The sequence below is a fragment of the Sitophilus oryzae genome, unplaced genomic scaffold, assembly GCF_002938485.1.
Source record: "Sitophilus oryzae breed Bouriz unplaced genomic scaffold, Soryzae_2.0 scaffold_179_pilon_pilon, whole genome shotgun sequence".
Lineage (NCBI taxonomy): Eukaryota > Metazoa > Arthropoda > Insecta > Coleoptera > Curculionidae > Sitophilus > Sitophilus oryzae.
The window spans coordinates 3,001,172-3,027,212 of NW_022146501.1; the positions used below are offsets into that span (position 1 = coordinate 3,001,172).

Consider the following 26,041-nt stretch of genomic DNA (forward strand, 5'->3'; position numbering starts at 1 on the left):
AAAATCGCAAAGAATCTCTTCAAAAAAGTTTTATTGGTATTTTGCCACTTGCGCTGTAAGAAAATCTACAAAATAAAATAGTTTTTTCCATAGCAACTGTTAAAATTGCCTTATCTATCAAAAATAGTAGATAAAATAATACACTGGAAAAAAGGATCTCTCAGTCGAAATGAATATGACTTTGACCCAACAGATTGGCGCTTTTCAATAGGACCAAGAACGACGTTTCTTTACCCAAAGCATTAACTAACTTTTCATAAGCTTTAAAAAATTACTTTCGAGAATAGAAGAATCTATCTGTCCAAAGTATTTCACTCTTGACCCAAAATGAGTATGCAAAGAAGTTTTTGCTACAAGAACAATAGTCTCTTTGATTCATGCAAAAATTCTTGATTCAAAAGGGACCATTTCTTGATTAAAGAGACACTTTTCTTAAACCAATAACGAATACTATTGACTCAAATAAAATTTATTTTGATCTAAGAGAAGTCTATACATCATATACAGGCATATTACGAGGTATATTATTTTCTGATAAATTTAGGTTTTCCTGGTCTGTAGTAAGTAAAGTGATATTATTTTCCTCGATAGTAGTTATTTTTGCTTCTTCACTCCTTGGTATTTTTTGGGATGGTTCATCACTCTACAAATTACAAAAAAATATTACATCACGATTAATCAAAGTAAAGCAAATAAATTATTAAAATTATAAGCTTTGGTCACATTTTGAATTTTTTAATACGATGACTTGATATTCTAAAATTTTTGTAATTATTTGCATAAAAAAATCGATACCTTGGGGAAATTAAAATAACTTTGGTTGCACATCATAATACAACCACCAGCAAACTCCATAAGACGACGCATGGTGTCATTGATGACGTGCAACGAAAGTTCTTTTAATTTCCCCTATCTATAGTCACGCATGCATTATCTAAACAGGTGCATTAGGTAAATGTCTCTTACCTTCAAATATAGCAAATAAATGCTCTAATTTGCTGAAAAATATAGTAAATAAATGCTCTATTTTTATACACGACGATAAAATTGCATTATCGTCTCCCGAAATTAATTGACTCGCGATTTCATCGCTCGTGAAACTTTTATGAAGAATTTTTCTCCAAAAGTTAATAATAAAAATAGTTATTCTTCTTGTAAAGATAATCCAGAGACATGCGACATGAAGTAAGTCCTATGATATTGTTTTTTCAGGTACTTCAAGTCCAAGACGGCATTCTGTGGGTACTTTTTCGGCTCGGGACAGGACAAACAGTGTTGCGTCCTCTTCGAAAAGCTTCAAGGATGATTTTTCGCAGATGGTGCAAGAAACCGACGTGATGGCTGCCTCTGCCATCGACGAGCATTCGCTGAGACACATGTCCTACCCAAGGAAAAGATGTGTAAAGTGCTCTAAAGGTGAGTGTTTTTTCGAATCTTTGTTCAAGAGTTTTTTTAGTGTACCGGGCTATATATTAATTTGAAAAGCTTTCAAAAAGCGAATTTAGTGGAATTGATAGTAGTTTCAATTATACTTTATACTTTTTAGTTTACGATCATTCACAATATTTAAAAAACACAAATAAAATTAATAGATTATCCTAGCAACAGCTTGCGTTAGTGAGTTGTATACGGTTGTATCCATAGAGAAAGCCTAATATTTAGCTTATACTTTGAATAAGAAGACTAAGGAAGGAGCATATCAAAAATCTTAGGTTATCACCGCGATGGGCCTCAAATATGGCCCACTTAAATTCCGGTTTATCAGTGCCGTTCTAATTTTATTTAAAAAATGTAAAACTATGATGTAATGTAGACGTAGGCTAGACTCAATAATTTTTTTTATTTTACGTTGTGAATTTGGTAGTTATTAAAATTTACCTAAAATTGTTATAAAAATATAAAATTCTAATAAAAATAGATAAGTTATAATAATTATTTATAACCATAAACATCCGATACGCTACTGAAGCAGGTAAGTCAAATTGACGTGTCTAAATTCTTTGACATCTAATCTTTGACATGTAGTAAATAAAAGCAAAAATGCAAGAAATAATATATAATGATCGGTAATTTACTACACGTATGTATATTATATAGTCACTTACTAACGAAAAGTTGTTCCATTATTTCACTCGATTTTTGCCGAGATCTACCGCACGCTACACAACCAACTATTTTAGAGTCTTTTTCGATAAATCGCGATTGTGTCACAGTTAATTTAAGCTCTGTTACAATTTCCATCTAGATTTACTACCTTTATACAACTATCAGTAGTAAAATAAATAATAAATAACATAAAATAGGCTCCGTAAAGACTGACAAATCCATAAAATTTCAAATCAAATTCAAATGTGTCAAATGAATCGTCAAACAGAACTGTCAAGGATCCCCACCCTAGAGTGCTTTTATGGTGCTTTTTCCGCCCACCATGCATGAATACATGGATAGCATTATGCTCCTTCCTTAGTCTTCCTATTCAAAGAGCTTATAAAACAATCAACTTTTGATTTCTAACCACAATTTCTCTTGACGGAAGATAATCAAAAGCCAAAATGACATTTCTGGCAAATTTTGAAGTATAATTAGTGAAAAAGTTAAAAGTTTGGTTAGGTTAGGTTTTCTTGTACGCTAATTAAAACGACTAATTTATTCCAGTAATTCTAGGTTCTGAATGAAGCATTAGGCTTTTTAATTAACATTTATTTTATGATATTAGAATGCAAAATGAGCATCTAAAAACTGTCAAAACTAATGAAAATCAAGTATGTGTTTTCCTGTTTTTTTTTCGGTATATTTGCCAAGAGACATCTAGTTTATTTTTATAAATAAATATCTTCAAATTACTCGAAAACGTCAAAAAATGTCTTTGACGAGATATTTTTGACACTGTTCTTGTCAAATAATTTAAACCAATTATTTGATTTAACTGATTTGTCAAATAAAACTGTCAGGTGTGAAACCGCTACTAAAGCTCTGTTGATAAACGATTAACCCAATTTTAACAAAAATGCTCTGTAGGAATTTCAGAGTGATTCAGAATATTTACAGTACAGACTGTTCCAAGTATTTTAAACAAATTTAACTTAAATCGGTTGTAAAATTAGTCAACAAACGTTTTATTTTTAAATGTTGTTACGTAAACAATAATTATTTAGCACTTTGCGGTTAGCGGTGTATTGTTCTGTTTAGAGAGACCACGTTATATGTATTATGTACAATTAACGTCTTGTTTCAGGTTGGCTATTGAATATTAAGTGATTTTTTTTATATTTTTGGGTATCAATTTTTTCCAATAAAAATTCGTGATGCACTTGAACGCTATCCCTATTTATTATAGTGCAACGACCCAGCTATTATTAGTCATTTTTTACGTAAAAAGCGCTACAAGTAATGGTTCTCAAGATATTTGAAATCGAAATAGTCAATACATGTCATAAGGTTTGTTCCAACCCTAAGTTCTGGAACCGTTCTGAAATCATTGGGACTAGTGTTATCCGCATGCGTTAACTCGGCACTGTTTTTGAACGATTCTAGATTGACAATCAGTTGGAACAGTTTCGGAACCGTTTTTAATGTGTCTTGTCAAAACACCGGTTAAAATAACCTCACTTTTTGTTTAATGTAAGATGTAAACAAAACAAACCTTAATAATATTCTTCACAGATATTCTTATTAATTGTATAGAACAGTGGAAACTGTAAAAAGTTGTAAATTACTACCTACATTAATAAATAATGAACACAAACCATAATTTTGGTAAGTTTCACTTGGTTTACTATTCGTTTCTTTTGTTGAAAAGTGTGAACTGTAAAATGTTAAACATTAGCCAAATTAAATTAAATAGACAATTTCTAAGTATAGAAAGAATTCTAAACACTAAAACCCATTAAACTCCAAGCAAATCCACAAAACAAAACAAGTAAACGCCCCGGCCCAAATGTCAATCAGCTGATAAGATTTACTAACTGCGCATGTCAGTACAAACAGTTCCTACTTACTGGCAAGTATCGAAATCACGGTTCCGAAACCGTTCTAATAACGATCAGAAAATTGGTTGGAACGCAAAGAGAATCGTTCGAGAACGATCCCCATCAAGGTTGGAACGCTTTTAGCCCTATGCGCATGAACGGAACCGTTCCTGAACGGTTCTCAGCGGGGTTGGAACAAACTTATATTGACAAAAATTATGCATGTTAACTGGATAGTTATTAGTCTGAAATAATAAATTTCAAATGTTTTGTGCCAAAGATTCAACAGAAACTGTTTTATCGTATTTTTTATAGAAAAAATCATGATTAGCTTAAAAAATTAAAAAGAAGTTCCTAAATTTATAATTTCAGTCAAATAACTATCTAGTCAACATATTTATTTTTTATCAATAATGATATGTATTGACTATTTCCATTTCAAATTTTATATAGAACTTCATCTGTCATGTTGTAAAGTAATATATTACATTTAAATCGAATATATAATATAACAATTAAAGTATGTCAATTACATGCTTGTTATCCAACATTTTAAAATAAAACAAATTATAAACTTTTAATATATGTATATTTGTAATAGGTATGAAAAACTAAAATATAAAATGGGGGACAAACGCTTACTTACATTGCAATAAAACTACCACTTTTAGTTTTGCAATCCAAACGCAATATTTCTTTTTCGCAAATAAAATTATCCGCCAACACTAAAATCACTGAAACTTCCGCGGCTGACAACGAAAACTGAAAAATATAACAGCACTTTTTGTTTTGCACCTGCATATCAAAATTACGCTGCGCCATTATGTTTTTGTTTTTGAAATAATATAAAATATAATAGAATTGTCTAATTACTAATTATAACTTGTCAATTTTAATATTTTACTATCTCTGACAATTACTAACATTTTGTTATTGAGATGGCATTTTAGACGCCAACTGACATATATGTCAATTTAAATTAATATAACGCAACTTTCTACTAAGAAAACATTTATACATTCACAAAATACAACAAAATCTAATAATATCGTTTGAAAGCAATGATAATTGAATTAAAATTAAAAAAAGCTAAACGCGACCCCTTGTGTCAAAATTAGATAATTAAATTTTCGCAATTTTTACACCATTTGATGAATGATAGCACCATGGTAGCACCTCTAGTGTTTGTTCGGTTTTGGAAAGGAGGATGTTTTGTGATTTCAAATATCTTGAAAACCGCTGCTCGTATTGATTTTTACCAAAAGACATTTTTTACGTAAAAAATTACGAAATGTATATTCTTTCACTCAGTAGATTTATACAGGTGCGGACGAAAAGTTATTACTCTTCAAATCAGTTAAAAAACATGCAGCTGGCGCCCCCTACCAGCAGGAGTCATACTGACATCGAAATCGAATTTCTCATGTCAAAAAACACCCAGACACTGATTTTCCTCCAAATATCTACATTATTTCAAAAATTAGTTGAAAAAAAACGAAATAAGATTGAAACTTCTATACCCTCTATATCCGAAACGAAGCATTTTAGGACATAAATTTATACGAACTTTTTTACTTATTTTTATCTGCAAAACATGCTGCCGAAGTTTCCCGAATACAATTCAGACCACCCTGTATAATCTGATAAAGATACCCCATAATTTATAATAGTATCTCTATGACAAATTAATTAACTCTATTGGCCTGGATTTTAACCGTCTAATAAAAAAACGGATCACGATAAAATTGATTACTGTAAAGTTGAAGACAAGGCGGCCGATATCAAAGCTTGTAAAAAATAAATCCAGTTTGTCAATTTCCTCTGTAACAATAATCGTCGTATGTATATTAGTGCTCGTTGTTTCAATTGGCGAGCCAAAGTTCAAGACGTCTTGCCCCCTGTTTATTACTATTATTATTATTAACAACGGTGATGCGTAAATACATCAAACGGTTTGATTCGGCTTAACAAGTTTGTTATTCGTTTATCATTCTAATTCGCGTGGAAAGTTTATTGAGAAGCCTAAAACCTAAAATCCAATAACCTTATTTAATAACGTTCAAAATTAATGTTTGATAAAAAGGGAATATATTGAAAATACTACTACTACTACTGCCGTTACTCGCTGACGAGTAGAGAGAGCGACACGAGTGAGACACGCATCAGAAGATGGTTAGCAAGGCGTTTTTTTTTTCATTTCATCATTATAGTATCTTATCCATTTTATCGCCCCCAGCTAGTGTAGGTTCTTGGTAGACCTTGCTCCGGTTTAAGCCTTTATTTCCCAAATAGATAGTGTCGCTTGTCGCTTGCGATCCAGAGCCTCGCAGTGACATATTATGTACTCTAGTGTTTCAGAATCTTTATCGTAGAATCTGCAGCAAAGTATTTCTTGATACAGGCTGAGCTTGTTCAGCATTTAACAAGATGTCTTGTTGCAATATTCACTGTATTCCAACTGAGCATTACCAGTTCCTTTGTGGTTTTAGAGGTCTTGCTATACCTGTGCCTATGTGTCTATTTAATTTAACCTACACCTTTTAGACGAATGTGTCACTGACCGTTATCAAGACTTTAGTTCAAGATTTGTTCAAACTTAGTTTGAACTAATCTAAGTCGTAAAATCATACTAGAGCAAGCCATTTACGTGTGATGGAGATGGGAGCAATCGAGTGTTAAATTGTCCACTACGGACGCCAGCACATATATTGTGATTGGGGATGCCATTTGAGAATTACCACAGGAATTACTAAAGATTGGTCGCTTTGATTGAAAGCTTTCATATAAGAAGAGCTTCTTTAATTTAGGTTTTTTCAATAAGATTTCTTGTTTGCAAACCAAAATTTCCGACCACTTTATGTTGTACTGCTTGGACTACTAAATATATAGGGTGTCCCAGACATAAGTGCAAGTATTTTTTTATTTAAAAAAAATAATTTCTTGATAATATGGTAACTTTGGTAGTAGATTAAATTTACAAGAAAGAAAATCCAGAAAAGATCCACTAGTTCTCAAAAATTTAGCAAAAAATCTTTCTTTTTGGAAATTTTCAAAGGAAAATAACTCCGTTAGTTTGGACTTATTTGAAAAACGATAAAAAGAAAATATGTTTCTTTTATCGAGATCTACCACCCCTTAAAATACTTGCACTTATTGCTGGGACACTCTGTATATACTTGGACTTGCAATACTTAAATTCATTGTTTTACATCTCCGTGTATGTTTTTTATGTTCGCTAAGTACATTACTAAAAGTTATAGAACATTAATTCTTTAGGCTTCAAATATGTCGTTATTGGATTATTTTAAAGACTTATCTTTTTAAAATTAACGGACATCCCGTTAATTTAGAAACAAATTAGTTTTAGAATAAGTTCGGACAAAGTTTGATAACTGTAGAGAGACTCTTTGGTTAATCATAGCGTTAATTATAACTCTATTACTGTGGTGTTTCAAATATCTAGCTATTTCTCGACGCGAACTGCCCCCCATTATGAAGATTTTATTAAATTAATTTTGAATTTAACAATTATTATTAAGGCAATGAAATGATATTTTCTTTCTTTAAACCATCAAGAGTATATTAAATAATTTTACTCTATACAAGTATACATATACAATACGATCGAAAAAAAAACGTCAAAGGGGTCTGGAGAATGATATTCGATGATAATTTTGGCGAGTTCAAGCTCTAAACGTCATTTATTTGACCCGTTCTCTTCTTTATTTTTTAATGGCTTTTACTGCCAGTTGGCCTTAAGAAGGTTGTAATTTATTTTTAAATTGAGTAAAAATAATAATTATTTTTAAATGGAGTAGTTTAAAATGAAAAAAAATATATTTTTTTAGAAATAGATTTGTGTATCTATCCTTTTTAAGTCTTTCTATAAACTCTTAATTTGTTACAAGTTCTATGTCAATTTTTAGTAAATAGCGTCTAGAGATTGACCTTACTCAAATTATCACCGATTGTCATTTTCCAGCCGTCTTTGACGCCTTTTTTTCGATCATACGGTATATTTGACTCTTTTAGACCGAAGTATCGTATATTTTTCATTTTATTGGTTTTATGGAAAGAACTGTTCATTAAAATGTCGTATCCTATGTTATAGGGCTTGTTTCTCTCTACAATTTCCTGTCTCACAATGTACCGTTTGTGTCCGGGAAGGGATATTAGTTTCATAGTTGTCGATTTTCGAAAGAAATCAGTACATGTATATTATTTCGTATATTTTTCGTTTTATTGATTTTAGGGAAAGCACTGTTTATTAAAATGTTGTATCCTATGTTATAGGGCTTGTTTCTCTCTACAATTTCCTGTCTCACAATGTACCGTTTGTGTCCGGGAAGGGTTCATAGTATCATAGTTGTCGATTTTCGAAAGAAATCAGTACATGTATATTATTTCGTATATTTTTCATTTTATTGATTTTATGGAAAGCACTGTTCATTAAAATGTTGTATCCCATGTTATAGAGCTTGTTTCTCTCTACAATTTCCTGCCTCACAATGTACCGTTTGTGTCCGGGAAGGGTTCATAGTATCATAGTTGTCGATTTTCGAAAGAAAACAGTACACGTATATTATTTCGTATATTTTTCATTTTATTGGCAAAAATGTACTGAAAATTTAAGTATTTTATTTTTAGACTAGAATTACAAAATGCTTTATAAACACAACTTCAAAAAGTGTGAAAATGGCATAATAAATAATCTGCTAATATGGATGTTGCTTAATATATAATTTCTTTAATTAAATATTCATATATTACCCTATTCCCTATCTAGACAGTTAACCCCTGCCATTTTTGCAAATAATAATATAGGACAGACATACAAAAAATATTTTAATTATTCAATATTAATAAATATTGTACAAATATTACTACCAAAAATAAATCTTGTTTTGCTCCACTGTTTTTTTTTAATAAAAAGAACAATTATTTTAATTTTTTAACATTTAATTTGCAACGATGATCCCAAAGGATAATTAATAATAAACTAACAACAAAAGACTAAAAAAATAAGTAAAAAAAATGAAAAAAAATGAAGAAAAATGAATAAAACTGCACAAATACATTTAGCGCGTGTTTGAGGTTCCTGATAAAATTATTGATCTAACTAAATCTATCTGATAGTTCCAGTATTGGTAAATATTTGAGAGATTCATTGAGCAAACAGTACTTTAAAAGCATCCACTGATAATATAAATACACAGATATTCGGCTAAATGGATAGGTCTTTAAAACTGCATTTAAAGAACACAATCTACTAACTCTTCGTGGAATTGGAACTCTGACTAACCAAAAACTGATTATTATTTTGTAATGATTGTATTTTCAGGTATTTTATCTACCAAATAACGCTCTAGAACAATTCTATAACTGAAACTAGCGTGTACCCGCGACTTCGTTCGCGTCGATTTAATCATTTGTAATGGTGATGATAAAGCAAAGCAAGAACTTCCATTAACATACAAACTAGATAAAATTTTCTCACATTTATGTCAGCATGAGAAAAAACAATATGACGATATTATTATATAACTTGGTAATATTTGAGAGGTAGTTTCATCTCGTTGGAATTTGACTTTTGAATAAGCTTTTTACGTTAAGCAGTTTAAGCAGAAACGTGGTTAATGAATTACCCAACTTTTTGGAACACCCTGTATGATTTTTTAAAAAATTTCAAAATATGTAATAAAACAAAATAAATTATGCGTGTCCAAGCGTTTTCCTGAAAGACTAATCGTTTTTTAAATAACAAATATTGTAATATGTATATGAGGGGCGTGTTTACCCTCTTGGAAATTGAGATTCGAGAAAACCCTCCTTATCGAACCTCTACACCTTACAGTCAATCCGCTTGCCAAAAATCAGCTTTAAACGTCAAGCAGTTTAAGCAGAATCGTGATTACTCAATGGTCATATTTTATGAAACACCCTGTACAAATTTTTAAAAAATCTTAAAATATGTAAAACAACAAAATAATATATACGTGTTTAAGAGTTTTTCCGGAAAACTCACCGGTTTTTAAATAAAAAATATTCTAATATTTGAGGGGTGGTTTCACCCCCTTGAATTCGCGTTTCGAAAAATTCCTTCTTATCGAACCTCTACACCCTAAAGTCAATCTGTTTTCCAAAAATCAGCTTTTTACGTCAAGCGCTTTAAGCAGGATCGTGATTAATCAATGACCAGATTTTTTGAAACACCCTGTCTACATTTTTAAAGAATCTTAAAATATGTAAAAAAACAAAATAAAATATACATGTTTAAGCGTTTTTTCGGAAACTTGACCGTTTATTAAATAAAAAATATTGTAATATTTGAGGGGTAGTTTCACTCACTTGGAACCGGAATTTCGAAAAATCCCTTCTTGTCGAACCTCTACACCCTAGAATCAACCTGTATGTCAAAATTGAGCTCCTTACGTTGAGTGGTTTGAACAGGATCGTGATTAATCAGTGAGTCAGTCACTTAAGGATTTTATAATTAGTATAGACAAAGGTATATACAAACACCCTGTATAAGTTAATATAATTATTTATAAACGAAAATACAAATACGCTACTGAAACAACTAAGTAAAATTCATAAAAATTACGTTTTCTAATTTTTTTCACAAGTAGTAAATAAATGCGAAAATGCAAGAATAAAAACATCATTTTACTCTAAAGATGCTCTGGTACCACCTCCAATAAATGAACAAAAGGCCCAACTTTGTCACGTCTTCAGAGGGCTTAGAATAGTTGTACAAACCTCGCGTACTGCAGTACCTATACACTTATTAAAATTATTAATTCGTCTTCGATTGCGGAAGTCGAGTTTGATGGCCGGTACTACGTCTGTTGTTTAATTCCTTTCGGAAGCGGTACTTGCTGGACGTTTGCAGACAGTTATCGACTCTTTGGGAGGGTCTATTCACCTCCAGGTGCGTACTGAATAGATAATAGTGAACCTAGATCATGGAGAGATCTATATAAGGTAGTACTTAGACCATGGTACCGTAACAAGGGCTAACCATTACAAAATATTAGATAATAGAATGCTAAAATGTACAGGGTTGTCCAGTAATAAAGGCTGTCGGCTAGCTCTCGAAAAATGATACTGAGAGAACAGAGTCGCGCATCTGTAGCTCCTAGAATAAAAAACTTCGGAATTTTGTTAAGTGCAGACCTAAAGTATGTACTAGGATGTATTTGAGGAAAATATTTTAACTTCTACAGGGTGGCTTAAAAAAGTGTGAGTGGATCGGAATGATTTTTTTTTAAATGGAACACCTCGTATATTATTGCGTTTTTGGCTTCCTTTCTGATCACTTTACATAATTCGAAGATATGAGTAAATATGTTTCGATAGTTTCAGAGATATTAATAAATAAATAAAAAAATATACTTACATACAGGGTGTTCAAAATTCTACGCCAAACTTGCTAAAATATAAAATAAATTTTCTTCGTTTTTTTAAATGGAACACCCTGTCTATTATTTTTTTTATATGGCTCTTTTAACGGTAAAATACGAGAGAAAAAGCATTGGATGGTTTGGATAAAAATTTACTGTAGATAATGCCATATGAGAGAAAAATCGAAGAGAAACCGCTATTAGATTAATTAAATCCGATGTTCCTTATTTTTTATTAGGCCAACCTGTATATTTAACACCCATTCTCTTCTTTTCTTTGCCCCAAGATTATATACAAGCTCGTTTTTATTTTAATATTTATTAAATCTTCTTACATTATTTTTCATTATCATTCAACTCACGTCAGTCTCCGAAGAGCATAAAATAATATTTATCCGGTATATATCGTTAGAAAAATCCATTAAGATTTGAAGCTAGCTACCGATTGTCACAATACGTGTCAAGTTATCTAACAGTTTAATTAATATTCTGAAAAAGCCGTCACAGGACAAAACCCTTGTTAGAATAATTACCAGTCATTTGTTTCGAGCTTTTTTCTTTAAATAAATACTTTTATTATATTGTTACTTGAAATAAAACTGTTAATATAAGCTCGTTTAAAATATTATTCTTTGGTACTTATGCCTTTTTTGCACTTAATCGTATACATACAGGCGTCGTATTGACGGTTATAGTCACTTAGCAGGTATGTCACGTTTTTTCAGTGACGCCAAGTGTCCCCACTCGGTTGTTTTTATTTATAATATTTTTGCATCAACAATTAGGTGCCCCTTCAGTTCTGTTTTGAGTTTTACATTGTGTCAATAGGTTTTGAGGTGGCTGCGGATTTTCAGTAATTTTATGTCTATGGAAAGTAAATTTTAACGCTTTTGCATCAAAAAAAATAAGGTAAGTAATTGATATAATGGTTTAAAATTTAGTTTTATCAGTTTAGGTGTTAGTTTAAGGATACTTAAGTTAAATGAAGTGTGATATAGGGTAACGATATTAGAAGTTAGGAGAGTTGTTGAATAGTGTTTAGACTCCGACACCTCCTAATAATTAAGTTATAACTTTGAAATGGTGTTTGCATGTTCTTGAAATTGCTAAATTGATGCTGTGATAATTTTGTCCCATTGCTGCCAAAAGTCACTAACTTACTATTTATTACTTCCGAGAAAAATGCGTCTAAAGATGAATTGCATTGCATAAAAATGTTATAGTTAGTAACTATTCGGTATTAAAATAAAACATAAATAGCCAGAAATCGTAGTTAATGACTTTTGCAATCGATTTTTCGCTTGAAAACATAGTTAGTGATTGAATTTGGTTGTTCGGAAAAATGTTAGTTAGTGACTTTTGGCAGCAATAGGACGATTTGATAGTTTTGAGCATGTTCTTGAAATATTCTACTCAAATTGTTAAACAATTATATGAGATATTTCAAAATTATAAATTCAATTTTATATTCTTGAAGTTCCAAAATATCCAGTTTTATTTTGTTTAAATAATCAATTTAATTACTTATTGTATACAGGGTGATTCACGTCCATGTTACGTTAGACGTTTATGGTGATGGGATTTTTTCTTTAAATTTGGATTTTTGCATAAAAAGGCACATGCTTCATTGATCTAAAATTATTTTCAGCATTACAGTGCTGTCGCTTCTTACTAAAAGTGGTAACATATTTGTTACTTTAAATGGAACACCCTGTATTCCCCTATATTATTACATTTTTTGAAACGACTTTCATATTTCATAATTTTTCTATTGTACTCACCCCTATACCTATACATATATATCTAATAGTTTGGAGATAAAAAATGAAACATGTGTAAAACTTAAAAAAACTGTGCACAACTTACCTAATTTAACAAAAAAATGATCTTGAATAAGCATTGGTTAAATCCTTTGATGCTATCACTTTTCAAATGATGCGCAACAATGTAATGCTAAAAATATTTTGCGCATATAAGTAATTTAAAAAAAATAAGAAACACATTACTAAAAATTGTAATAATCAACAATAAATATGTAAAAGTAAAAATAAATTTGTAAAAATATGTAAAAATTAAAATACACGATTAAAAAAAAGTCGCCTTGACTAGGATTCGAACCTGCCTTACTACGGCTCCAAAGTTTTAGCAGCGTAAAGTTCTAACGCTTTAACAACGCGGCCACCAAGCTTGAAAGATTCTATGTAAAATTCTTACTTAAATGATAATGTTTAGTGAAAGTACTTTTTATTTATAAACATTTATTTAATTCTGTTTTTAATATTTGTTCTTATAGCGACAACATAGATACATTATCTGTGAAAATTTCAACTGTCTAGCTAGACAGCTACCGTTATAGCTATAACGGTTCATAAGATAGACCTTTGTGACAGACGGACGGACAGACGGCGAAATCTTAGTAATAGGGTTCCCGTTTTTCCCTCGGGTACGGAACCCTAAAAATGAAGCAGATGCCTTTATACAGGGTGGTTCGAACTGTATTCCGGAAACTTCGGCAGCATATTCTGCAGATAAAAATAAGTAAAAAGTTCGTATAAATGTATGTCTTAAAATGCTTAATTTCGGAGATACAGGGTGTAGAAGTTTCATTTTTATTTTGATTTTTCCAAATAATTTCTAAAGAAACGTCAATATTTCGATGAAAATTGGTGTCTGGGAGTTTTTTGGCATGAGAAATTTGATTTTGATGTCAACAGGATTCCTATTTATAGGGGCGCCACCTACATGTGTTTTAACTGTTTTGAAGAGTAATAACTTTTGTCCGTACCTGTATAAAACTGCTTAGTGAAAAAATATACATTTTCGTGATTTTTACGTAAAAATGTCTCTTGGTAAAAATCGCTACGAGCAACCGTTCTCAAGATATTTAGAATGGAAATAGTCAATACAAAAATAAACATGTTGAGTATAGTAGGTATTTGACTAAAATGAGAAATTCGGGAACTTTTTATTTTTTTAAACTGATCATAAATTTTTCTTCGAAAAAATGATAATAAAACAGTTTCTGTTGAACTTTTGGCACAAAAACATTTTAAATTTATGAATTTAGTCTAATAACTATTTAGTCAACATGTTCAATTTATGTCAATGATGACAGGTATTGATAATTTCGATTCCAAATATCTCGAGAACCATTACTCGTAGCGATTTTTACCAAGAGACTTTTTTTACGTAGAAAACGTCGTAAATGTATATTTTTTAACTAGCTAGTTTTATACAGGTACGGACGAAAAGTTATTACTCTTCAAACCAGTTAAAAAATACGTAGGTGGCGCCCTCTACAAGTAGGAGCCATATTGACAACGAAATCCAAATTTCTCATATCAAAAACTTCCAGACACCAATTTTCAACCAAATATCTACATTATTTGACGTTACTTCAGAAATTATTTGGAAAAAATCGAAATAAAAATGAAACTTCTACACCCTGTATCTCCGAAACTAAGCATTTTAGGACATACATTTATAGGAACTTTTCTACTTATTTTTATCTGCAGAATATACGGCTGAAGTTTCCGGAATACAATTCGGACCACCCTGTATATCACCGGTTCTCCATAAACGTCTAACGTGCCATCGCCGTGAATCACCCTATATAATAACATTTTAACAAAAAAAAAACAGCGTCCAGTTGACTTGGAAATGACGATCGATGACATTCCCCATATCATTTTACATATAAAATGACAACGATCTTCATTTCATAGCCATCGCTGACGCCGTTTTTTTTCGATAATATTGTATAATATACGCAACGAAGACAATGTACAACATTACACAAACAACAATTCTTTTTAATTTTAAATGTTCTGCTTCAAATCATTAGACTACCTACTCTATTTATTCGATCTACTTAGTAATTAAAATAATTCTCTTTGCCTAATTGCCTATGCATTTTCCGAATAGAATCGGTTTTAATCTTCTCGAAATAGCTTTTCATTCTAATGTTCACTTTTAGCATCAAACAATCTTCCTTTAATTTTCCCTGCAGTTACGTTTCCGCCATCTTCTAGCTATTACTGGCGAGCGCTAAAACCTTAATTAAATCAAAGATTCTGACACTAAAAGATGTCTAGCACACCCACGTTATGAGCGCAGGAGCTCAACCATTCTAAACTATCAGAAATTACGTTATTAACATAATTTCCAGTTTATTTACAGACGCCAGCTCTAATTTGTACACTTGTTTCAAGTAGATTTAACACCTCACACTGTTGTTTTTGTGTTAAAAACGAATAAATTAAGAAAATTGTATTGTTGGCCTTAATTTTATAATTCTGAACAAATTTCAAGTCACTTTGAGTATTACTAGAGCAAAAGAAGTAGTTGAATGTGAAATAGAAAACATGTTTTGATAGAATAAGTCAGGTGGTCAAGTGTTGGTGGGTCTGTTATATATTTAAACGTGAGTATGACAAGTTGAAATATTATATGTAGAGGGCTCTTGAAAGGGTCCATAACCATAAGGTCCAAAAAGCGGGCACGAAATTGAAATGACCATAAAATTTAATTTTAGTCGAGCGTTTGGGATGAGAGATTCGAAAGTTTTAACAGGATTTGTTTTGAATGTATTTTAGAATTAGTTATGTCAGTTAAATAAAAAAAGTTCAAAGAAATTTGCCAAAAATAGAAACTTATCCTACATCAGAGAGAACTGAAATCGCGAGTGAATTAATTTCGGGAGACGATAATGCAATTTTATCGCCGTGTATAAAACAGTATTTTTTCCATAGCGAGTTACGTTTTATAAAATATTCAGAAATTATTATTTCAAGAAATTTATTACGAATAGAAAAAATATTGTGCTGGGTTGGCGTTGGTTTCTATGTAATTTGACAAATAAATAAAGCTGTCTCTTTAGTTGTCAGTTTTGAGTCAATATTTTTTAATTCTCTTTCGTGTCGATTGCTGATTGAATTGGAGCAAGAAATGGCTCAAAACGAAATAAGTAAATTACCAACAGATATTCAGGCTGAGGCGACAAACGCCATATCCAAACCACTTCCATTTAAATCCCGAATAACTTATGAAAGGAATACAAAAATTTTCAAAAATGGAAGCAATTAAAAAACGTGCGAGAAGAAATAAAGTTTTTAACCTATCTTCGCTGGTTAAGTATCATTTAATCTAACCTTGCGGTTAAAGTACTATTTTATCTATTATTTTTGATAGATATAAGGCAATTTTAACAGTTGCTATGGAAAAAAGTTCTTTTTTAAATTAATTTGATTATTTTTTTGACCTGTTACATTTTATTTTCGTAACTTCAAAATTAAATACTTTAATTAAAAAAAATAAAAACTTTATTGTATTGGTAAAATGTTAATTGCAACTACTTATTACATCCCCTTGTATTGACGCCACACTACGCCCCTGATTTTAAATGAAAGAACTATAGCAAAAACCACCCTGATTTAAATGTTTATGCAGCCAAATATTCCAAAAGGATGTTCTCGGGCATTCTCTGGTCCTTCGAACATCGAAAACCACGTCCGACGACCAATAACTGAAAGTCTTCTACAAAATAAGCGCATAAATCAAAGATGGTCCCCAGATGTGGCCCTAAAAGACCAATTTTAGATGACCTGCTCCCTCGGTTTGTCTCTCCACCTAACACCGAACCAGATGTGTATGTGTGCGCGCATGGATTCGAAAACAGTCAAGCTTTTTGTTCGATTTCTTTTGGCTTGCCCAAAAGTTGCGTTTTTGTTCTTCGACTATTTAGATTCGAATGTAAACAAACGAAGAAGTCGATAATTGAAAAGTCGTAAAATAATTACATCTGACTTCAGTCAGTCTGGTCCTTAACCCATTATAGGTTGATGGTCGCTAAATCGACCACTTTAATTTAACCAACTAATCAGTCGCGTGGAAGTTTATTATCGTTCAGTTTGTTTACCATGCTTCTTTCTGTGCGCGCTTTTGCCATTTAATCAACCATATCTACACGTTAGCCGAATTAGCGCGAAAAGTTAACGTAAGCGGTTGAATATTCGACCAGTAAGCATTGGTGACACTGAGTTTGCTGTGTGACATATAGGTAGTAATTGTCTAAGCATTTTCTATGCAAATTTCGTGTGATAAAAATTTAAAAATATAGAAACAAATGTATCTATGACGTTTATTTATTTTTATTTAGTGCACCAAATTGACGGCTCGGATGATATTTTCTAAAATCGTTAACATATCCTGTATATTTTCGATCATTTTTCATAGGATGCGAGTTTCTCGAAAAACAAAATTTGATTTACTTGATATGGGCATATTTTTGAGTAGAGAGCTAACAGAGATAATCAAAATGAACTTACTTTTTTCTCTTACATTGGATGATACATACAGTTTATACATTAGATCATTACATATTATCTGTTTGCTTTAACAGTCTCTGGTTGAAAAATCGACCACCACCTCCCCGCTCTGTTATTTTTTAACTTTATGAAAAATGTTATTAAGAAGATGTGCTTCCTTAGTGCTAGTTTATATATTTTTAAAGTCAAACTAGAAAATAATTAGTACCGCCCTATAAAAGGTTAACATCGATAGTATTATAGTTATTAACGTAATAAGGCCGATAAACAACAAATAACGGCCGGGCTGAAGTTTGTGATCCGAGGCGATAGCCGAGGATCATAAGCAGCCAAGGCCGTTATTTGTTATCGGCCGTGTTGCGTTCTAGATTTTTCGTCATACTGCAGATTTTTTAGAGCAATAAACACTACTATTTAATAACAAATTTTATTGAACAATAACACAAGTAAGGATAAAAATACATAATGTCTTATACTAAAATTCAATTTTCATGATAATGAACACGGAAATTAAAAGTGCACTTGTTGCTCTTAGAAATCTGTAATCCTTCCCAGGGATTTACAGATTTTATAGGAAGAAGATGATGTTACTGAAGAATGGCAAATATTTGTATCCACTAAAGACACATTATTTTGGAGCTATCATGAAAAGTTGATTTGTTATTTTCATTCTTTTGGAAACTGATTTTTCTATGTAATTTTCTGCCACTGTTGAAGACTCCCATCCTCCTAGCTCCTTTAGCGATAGTAAATCACCACCATTTTCGGCGAGCATGGTTGCTGATGATCTACGAAATGAATGCCCTGTACAACGTTCTGGATTCTCCAAGTTCAAAAAAATTTTTGCAATTCTCTGCGGTACGCTCCCGATGGTATGTATACCGACGATTTGCTTAACTCACTTGCCTTTCTTGTAACCAATGAAAATTTTGATTGTCAAAGTTACGAGGACGCAGGTTGATGTATTTTTTGTATAAACCATAGGCATCAAACGGAAGGTCCGTTTTTGGAATAAGAAATTTCCTATCTTTCTTATTTTTAGTATTTCTTAATGAGACAAGAATATTTTTCTCCGGATCTTCGAAATCATCAACTGTGAGTAACCAAAGCTCGCTGCGCCTACAAGCCCCAAGAATACCAAGCACCAATACAATTTTTTTCGAGTAACCAGGTGTAATCATCGGCATCCAGTAAAAAATTATTTATGCTCATTCTCCTACAGAACTTTGGCTTTTTTGGTGAATAACCTTCGTTTTTGCGCCTCAGAAACATGAACAGTTTACCAAATCTATGAACAAATATAATTTAGATGAGTATGATTAAATATCGAAGAATATAATGGCTTTTTACCTTGATATGTCGATGTTTTCATATACTCTCAACGCAAGCTTCAGCATGGATATTTTTGTCCACAGTGATGTAGGAGAATACATTTCAGACATTCTTTTAGCATAAGCCAGCAATGCCGCTTCATTTACGCTGTTTATGCTTCTATCCTGCCGCCACTTCAAAAATTTGTCATATTCCTGCTGATATCCCTCTCTGGTTATAGTCGGAAGTAAATCTTGAGTAGCCGCAGCCGCTTCCTCCCGTATTTCCAACGGAATTTATCGCGACATCTCGCTATGGTCTATTTTCCCAACTTTTGAAAAGTCCAACTGACAATAAATAGTCATTGTTGCAGGTGACAGACGTTACGATTACCTTAGAAACTTAACGGCCGCCGGCCGTTATGATAACGTCCGGCGGACGTTATATGCATCTTTTCCATTCTGATTTTGCTTATGTTATAATAATATAACAATATAGTATGACGAAAAATAATTAAACGATGCTATGAAAAGTTAATCACCGCAACCTTATAGATCTATTGTGTCCGCCTTTCTTGAGTTATAACTGATCATACAGTCTCAGGGCTTTGACAAAAGCGAGTATCTGAGAAGGTTTTACAGAGGTTAGTTCTTCATCTCCGATATCAGTCGTACCAAAGTTGGTTGTCGTCTCGGCGCACTCAGTGATGGGGTGTTCTGGTTAGGTATTTCCTCATTTTTCATTTTCCCCACAGAATCTGCATACGCCGTTGTTTCTTAGCATCAATCTACTGAGGTATTCATTGAGGAGACAGTGTCTTATTAAAAAACCTCGTGATAATCCCAAGATTGCTCTTACTTAAATCAAGAAAAATCTTTGATTTCTTGATATATTGTTAAAAAAGTAAAAAATAATCTATTCTTAAAAAAGATTTATTGCTCCGAAAAATATGCAAGTTTTTCGGCAGAATCAATATTTCCGTTATATGAGATATGATATTATGAGAGTTTCCATTAAACTTTATTAAGTTTTTAGTTTTGTTTATTTTTATCTAAAAAATTAATATATTTTCTAAAGTTTATTATGACCTTTTATTTAAACATTCCATAATGCGTCTGTACAATAATTCATGAAGAATGTTTCCGCAGTCAGTTTTTTAACCAGCAGATGATTAAATGAATTTAAGATGATTAAACGTCTCAATCATCTGATGATGCTAACATGGTTAGCAAAACGCCAGTATAAAAGTAAAGTGTTTTGGTGTATTGTGGTGAATTTATTGTTTTATTTTGCTTCTGAATGGGAACCTCAAGAGTCCATTTTAATAGTCCGAAAAATTAGCAAAATAAGCGTTCGGCATTTGACGTTTTATGTAAAACTGGCTAGGTATTTTTACACAAATGAAGAAGGCATTTAAAGATAAAGGATTATACTATATCCGTATTGTAGCACATTTTTAGACAACTTCTATATTTTTAAGATTTTGATGGTCAAACATTAACAAAATATTCCTAATGTTTAGACTAAGTTTTCTCGAAAATAAAGACATAATTTAAAATTCCGTTACAATACGGAAATAGATTGAAGTTTTGTGATTACAGTGATGTACTAAGGGCTGGCAAAGGTTAGTCTTGGGTCGAGATTTCCGTATGTAAGAAGACTACAATGCGTTTATAATGTACTGAACAAAGAGAGGACAGTAAACACGTTGCCAAACGTATGAAATAAACCGAGAAACTGTGCACATCGCTAAGAGACGTGGAAGGGGATATAGCAGATTTGTTGCAGTTAACCGGTCGACCCAATCAATATCAATACCCTCTGTCAGTACTTAAAGTTCTAGGGATAAGTGTACGTCATGCGTTCAGCTTCACGGTTTACTCACATCTTGTGATACTTGATTTGTTTATTTATTAACGAGTCGTTGTAATTTTCCCTATAGCTTGAATTTTAGTGCAAAGTTAGAAACACTTGTATTTTTGGTAAAAAATAAGTGGAATTGCACCCACTCAATAGAGCACCCCCTAAACTTCGATAGAGTCGCTTTGGTTGAATCTCTAAATTCAAAAATCGATATCTCGGAAATCTATTAGAATAATAGATTGTAGTTTCTTTTTCAAGAACTTTTGTTAATATTTCTGCTGTATTTTCTTTGTAGACAGTATGTGAAAATCTTTATTAATAAAAAAATTACACGATTACTGAAAATTCATGCTCTAAAATTAAATGTGGATGGATTGTTTACAATTTTTGAATAGAAAAACAACCTTATCGAATTTTTCTTATGTAAACATATTGTAAAATATCGGATCTTGAAAATAAAAAAAAAAGTTTCAATATCTAAAGTGGTTCTTGAGTTATGGCCTGTTGTGTGTTAAAAAGTTGAGTTTTTAAATTATCGCGATTACTGACGTGTTTTCTCGTTATAAAAAAAATGACTTAACGATATCCTTATAATTCCATTTCAGATGCTCACAAACATGTTCAATGATTTTATCTAGTTATCTCTGGAAAAAAAAATCTTTTAAAAATGTTGGGCTTCCAGGACGATTTTACTTTGGCTGTACTTAAACTGCCGTTAAACGGTAACCTACTAAAATGCCGTTAATAGTTATGACGTCGTTGATGTGAGGCACTTGATGGCTCTTTTATAGAAATATAGGTATTTTATAAGGACTAACCAACGCTATCCACCCTCCAAATAACCAACTTAACCAACGCAACGAACCTCGACACTGATAAAAAATATAAAACAAATATAAATTAGTAAAAAATCAAATCCTCAACCTAACAAATAACCAACTAACCAATGAATTAACACCCTCCAAATTACCACGCTAACCAACCGGCCAAATAACTAAACCAATCCAACCAAAAAAGAGTGAAACCATAATGCAATAAGATCACGCTATAAGCAAAAAAATATAAAAAGTCTTGGTCGGCGTGAGATTTGAACACGGACCATTCGCTTACGAAGCGATAGCCTCAGCCATTGACCCACAGGTGCTCTTGCAAAATGCTTAATGTTAGGCATTACTTTCCGCCGACATGAACGACGTCACAATATCTATTAACGGCATTTTTAGTAGGCTACCGTTTAACGGCTGCTTAAGGTTTTACTTTACTTGAGAGAAAGGCGTATCGGCAACGCCGCAACAGCACACCGTCGCGCGTCGCGTCGGTCGGTCGCATTTCTCTCACTCCGACTTAATAAGATGCGATTTACTTCCAGACATGTAAATGCCGACCCAAAAGTAACAGTTGCCAGCACGGTATAATTTATATGGTTTTGTAACAAATTGCTCGCTATTTTATGGCAAATGCTGAAGCTCTGCAAACCTTTATCAAGCCTTAATAAAAGCACGTGTGTATGGAATTTTGGGTGTGACTGAACACGACAGGATCGTGCTAAGCCTTAGGCAGATTTCCGAAATGTAATATACAGGGTGAGTTTCCTACGATGTTCTCTATGGATATCTTGGAAACTACTGGAGATAGAGAGTCGCTTAAATGGGGGAATCACAGTTTTTGGGGTTATAAATATGCGCCTTTCAGATTTTTGAAAAGTTCAAGTGTTTACTAGATATTTCGAAAAAAAACAAATTTCGGCTATTTTAAAATTGTCCCTAATTCCATTATAAGCTATTTTAGAATAAAAAGTTTTCAGATAAAAGTTGTAGATAATCACATCCTTAATGAGACCGTGTTCTCCGTTATTTTCTAAAAGGCTGTCATTTTTGACATATGACACAAACATAGTTTTTTTTAATGGAAACCATATTTGGCCATAACTTCATAAAAAGCGCCATTTTATAAGCTTTTTGATGTAAGCTAAAATATGTTTCTTCGAAAATTACTATGTTATAGCCAATTCTTATCATTTTTTAAACAATTTCACTTAGTTAGCCATGGAAACAAGTCCAATCGCCGTTGCTCTCAGAAATGTGAAGCTGTCACATCCAAACTTTATAAATTAAAATAAACAAAAATTGTAAATATGAATTTTTCAAATGAAGAAAAGCGTGTAGATACACTAGATACTCGCGCATCAATAAAGTGTGTCCAACATGACCTTTCATTATAACACACCACCCCCCATAATGAAAGAAATGTTATTTAAAATTATTTATATTATAATTATACAAACGCAGGGATAGGAAGAGGTGGACTAATTGCATGGGCCTCCCCGATCACCTGACCTATCCATTTTAGTTTTTTTTTATGCGGTATAGTTAACAATAAGGTTTACAAAAGAACTTTATGAATTAAGAGAGGCACTCGAAGTGGCGGTACGTAAAGTTTAATTAAGTCGACCGATCCTTCTATAATCTAATAGGTCTACTAGGTAGTAATTCAGTTTTAAAAAGATGCAACCCAAAACAATGGCGGATTTTTTGAACATTTTCTAAAATAACTTAAAGTGTATGTAGTGATATTATTTTTAAGTATTAGTTTGTGTAATGTAAATTATAAAAGAACCGTTTAGTAATATAATCTGACTTTTTATAAGTTATAAATCATAACAGAATAAGAATACCATGCAATCTAAGTGAAATTATTCAAGAAAGATAAAAATTGGCTATAACTAAATTTAACTTTTTCTAACATGTCTTTCAAAACCGTTTTCTAAAAAACGTAACATTCACCGGTCAACGTATCCTCGAAAATGTATGGTCAAGAAAAGTTGAACCAATAATCCTACACGCTTTTCTTCATTTGAAAAATTCACATTTACAATTTTTGTTTATTTTAATTTTACAATGTTTGATGTGACAGCTTCACATTTATGAGAGCAAAGACGATTAAACTTGTTTCCATGGCTAACTAAGTGAAATTGTTTAAATGATAAGAATTGGCTATAACTCAGTAATTTTTCGAAGAAAGTATTATAGCTACATCACTAAAAAGCTTAAAAAAATGGCGCTTTATGAAGTCATGGCCAACTATGGTTTCCATTTAAAAACCATAAAAAAACATATATTATATGTCAAAAATGACAGCCTTTAGAAAAAAAAACTGAGAACACGGTCTCATTAAGGATGGGATTATCTACAACTTTTTATCTGAAAACTTTTGTCTAAAATAGCTTATAATGGAATTAGGGACAATTTTTTAAAATAGCCGAAATTTGTTTTTTTCTAAATATCTAGTAAGCCATGAACTTTTTTCAAAAATCTGAAAGGCACATATTTATGACCCCACAAAACTGCAATTCTTTCCCCATTTAACCGACTCTCTATCTCCAGTAGTTTCCGAGATACCCATAGAGAACATCGTAGGAAACTCACCCTGTATATTTCCTTCGGCCACACCCGCTTTACCCGACCCCTGAGAGCGACCCGAACAATACAGCGTAATATTTTTAATGTATTAAGGTATTTCAAGTTTAACTCTTAACTCGGTACGGCCCTGGTATCATAAAGTACCTAATCTGTTATCAATCTCGCTCCCGACTGCTGGCCGGTTCCTTCAACCGTTCCCTAATTGACAGATAACGCACTGAAGAGCCCTTTTGTCGGCTGCGGCTTAATCTGAAACTTTAAACACGAAAGCCTTCTGTGGTGGAAATTTCGTTCATATGAATCTGAGGAATTTTCTTTCTTTTTCTTTCTTTCACTTTTCTTGCCACGATGCGCCAGTAGTTAAAAATAACAGTCACCTTCTTCCTGTAATTCCGAAAATGTGTCCGATGAATTTTTCCTAATTTCCTTACGATTTTCTTCTCGAATTATAATGTGCTGTTGATAGGTGTTTCCTGGGAATGAACGCACCACCCAGAGCTTTTTTCTAGATTTACATGCTTAAAGATTTATGCGAAATGTTAGAAATACAGCAATCTATTTATCGAAGTCAGACTTTTTCATTAATTTATTTAATTGTATCTTTGAAAAAAAAGATTAAAAAAATTTGCTTGGGGTGTCAAAAAAATAATGTATTTAACTTTGGTGAGTGATTCTACAGATAAAAATAAAACAAATAGTTCCTCTGAACATATGCCCTAAAATGCTTCCCGAAGAAGTTACAGCCCCCGGAAAGGTAAATAAAAATATTTTAACCGCAAGGGCAGATTAAATGATACTTTAACAGCGAGGATAGGTTCAAAAATTTTATTTCTTCTCGCACGTTTTTAATTGTTTCCATTTTTGAAAATTTTTGTGTTCCTTTTCATAAGTTATTCGGGATTTAAATGGAAGTAGTTTGGATATGGCGTTTGTCGCCTCAGCCTGAATATCTGTTGGTAATTTACTTACTTCGTTTTGAGCCATTTCTGGCTCCATTTCAATCAGCAATCGACACTAAAGAGAATAAAAAAAATTGGCGCCGGGAGGCACGTATAGCCGCCCATACTAAAGTATGTTAATATTTCGAAAACTGCAACTTTGACTGATTTTGATGTTATTACAAATTTTGTTGCAAATATTATTCCTAATCTTAATTTGAAAACCGCGTTTCGCTAGCTACTGTAATTTTGGAGTAAAGATTTTTTAAATTTTTTACCCCTCCCATACCCCTTACCAACCCCCCACCCCCACCAAAAAACTAATGGCCAGACTTCCGGTGCCGTTACAGTATTTTTGTGCCAAATTTGGTTAAAATCGGTTCAGCGGTTTTTGAGTTATCGTGTTACAGACGGCAGACAGACAGACACCATGAAAATATTTTGTATTTAGGTCATTTATGACCGAATACTCCAATTCAATCAGCAATCGACACGAAAAAGAATTAAAAAATATTGACTCAAAACTGACAACTAAAGAGACAGCTTTTATTTATTTGGTTCAAATTACATAGAAACCAACGCCAACCCAGCAATAAAAATATGATTTTAAAAAAATAAAAAAAATTCCTTGAAATAATAATTTCTTGAATATTTTTAAAACGTAACTCGCTATGAAAAAAAATATTGTTTTATACACGACGATAAAATCGGGGAAGCATCTTAGAGCACTTTTCATTTTATTTTTATCTGTAGAATCATCCACCAAAAATACACTAGATACAAGCACACGTAACTGAACGAAGTACAATGGAT

General features: G+C 32.1%; 1 protein-coding gene across 2 annotated transcripts in view; it reads left to right on the forward strand.

Annotated features, from left to right (window-relative positions):
- The window catches only part of LOC115882700 (phosphoinositide 3-kinase adapter protein 1), a 73,092-nt gene that overhangs the window by 8,834 nt on the left and 38,217 nt on the right, over positions 1-26,041 (forward strand). For both annotated transcript variants that reach the window (XM_030900916.1, XM_030900914.1), the window contains exon 4: positions 1,213-1,416. In XM_030900916.1, coding sequence (XP_030756776.1) covers positions 1,213-1,416 — 204 coding nt within the window. The remainder of the gene's footprint in view (positions 1-1,212; positions 1,417-26,041) is intronic.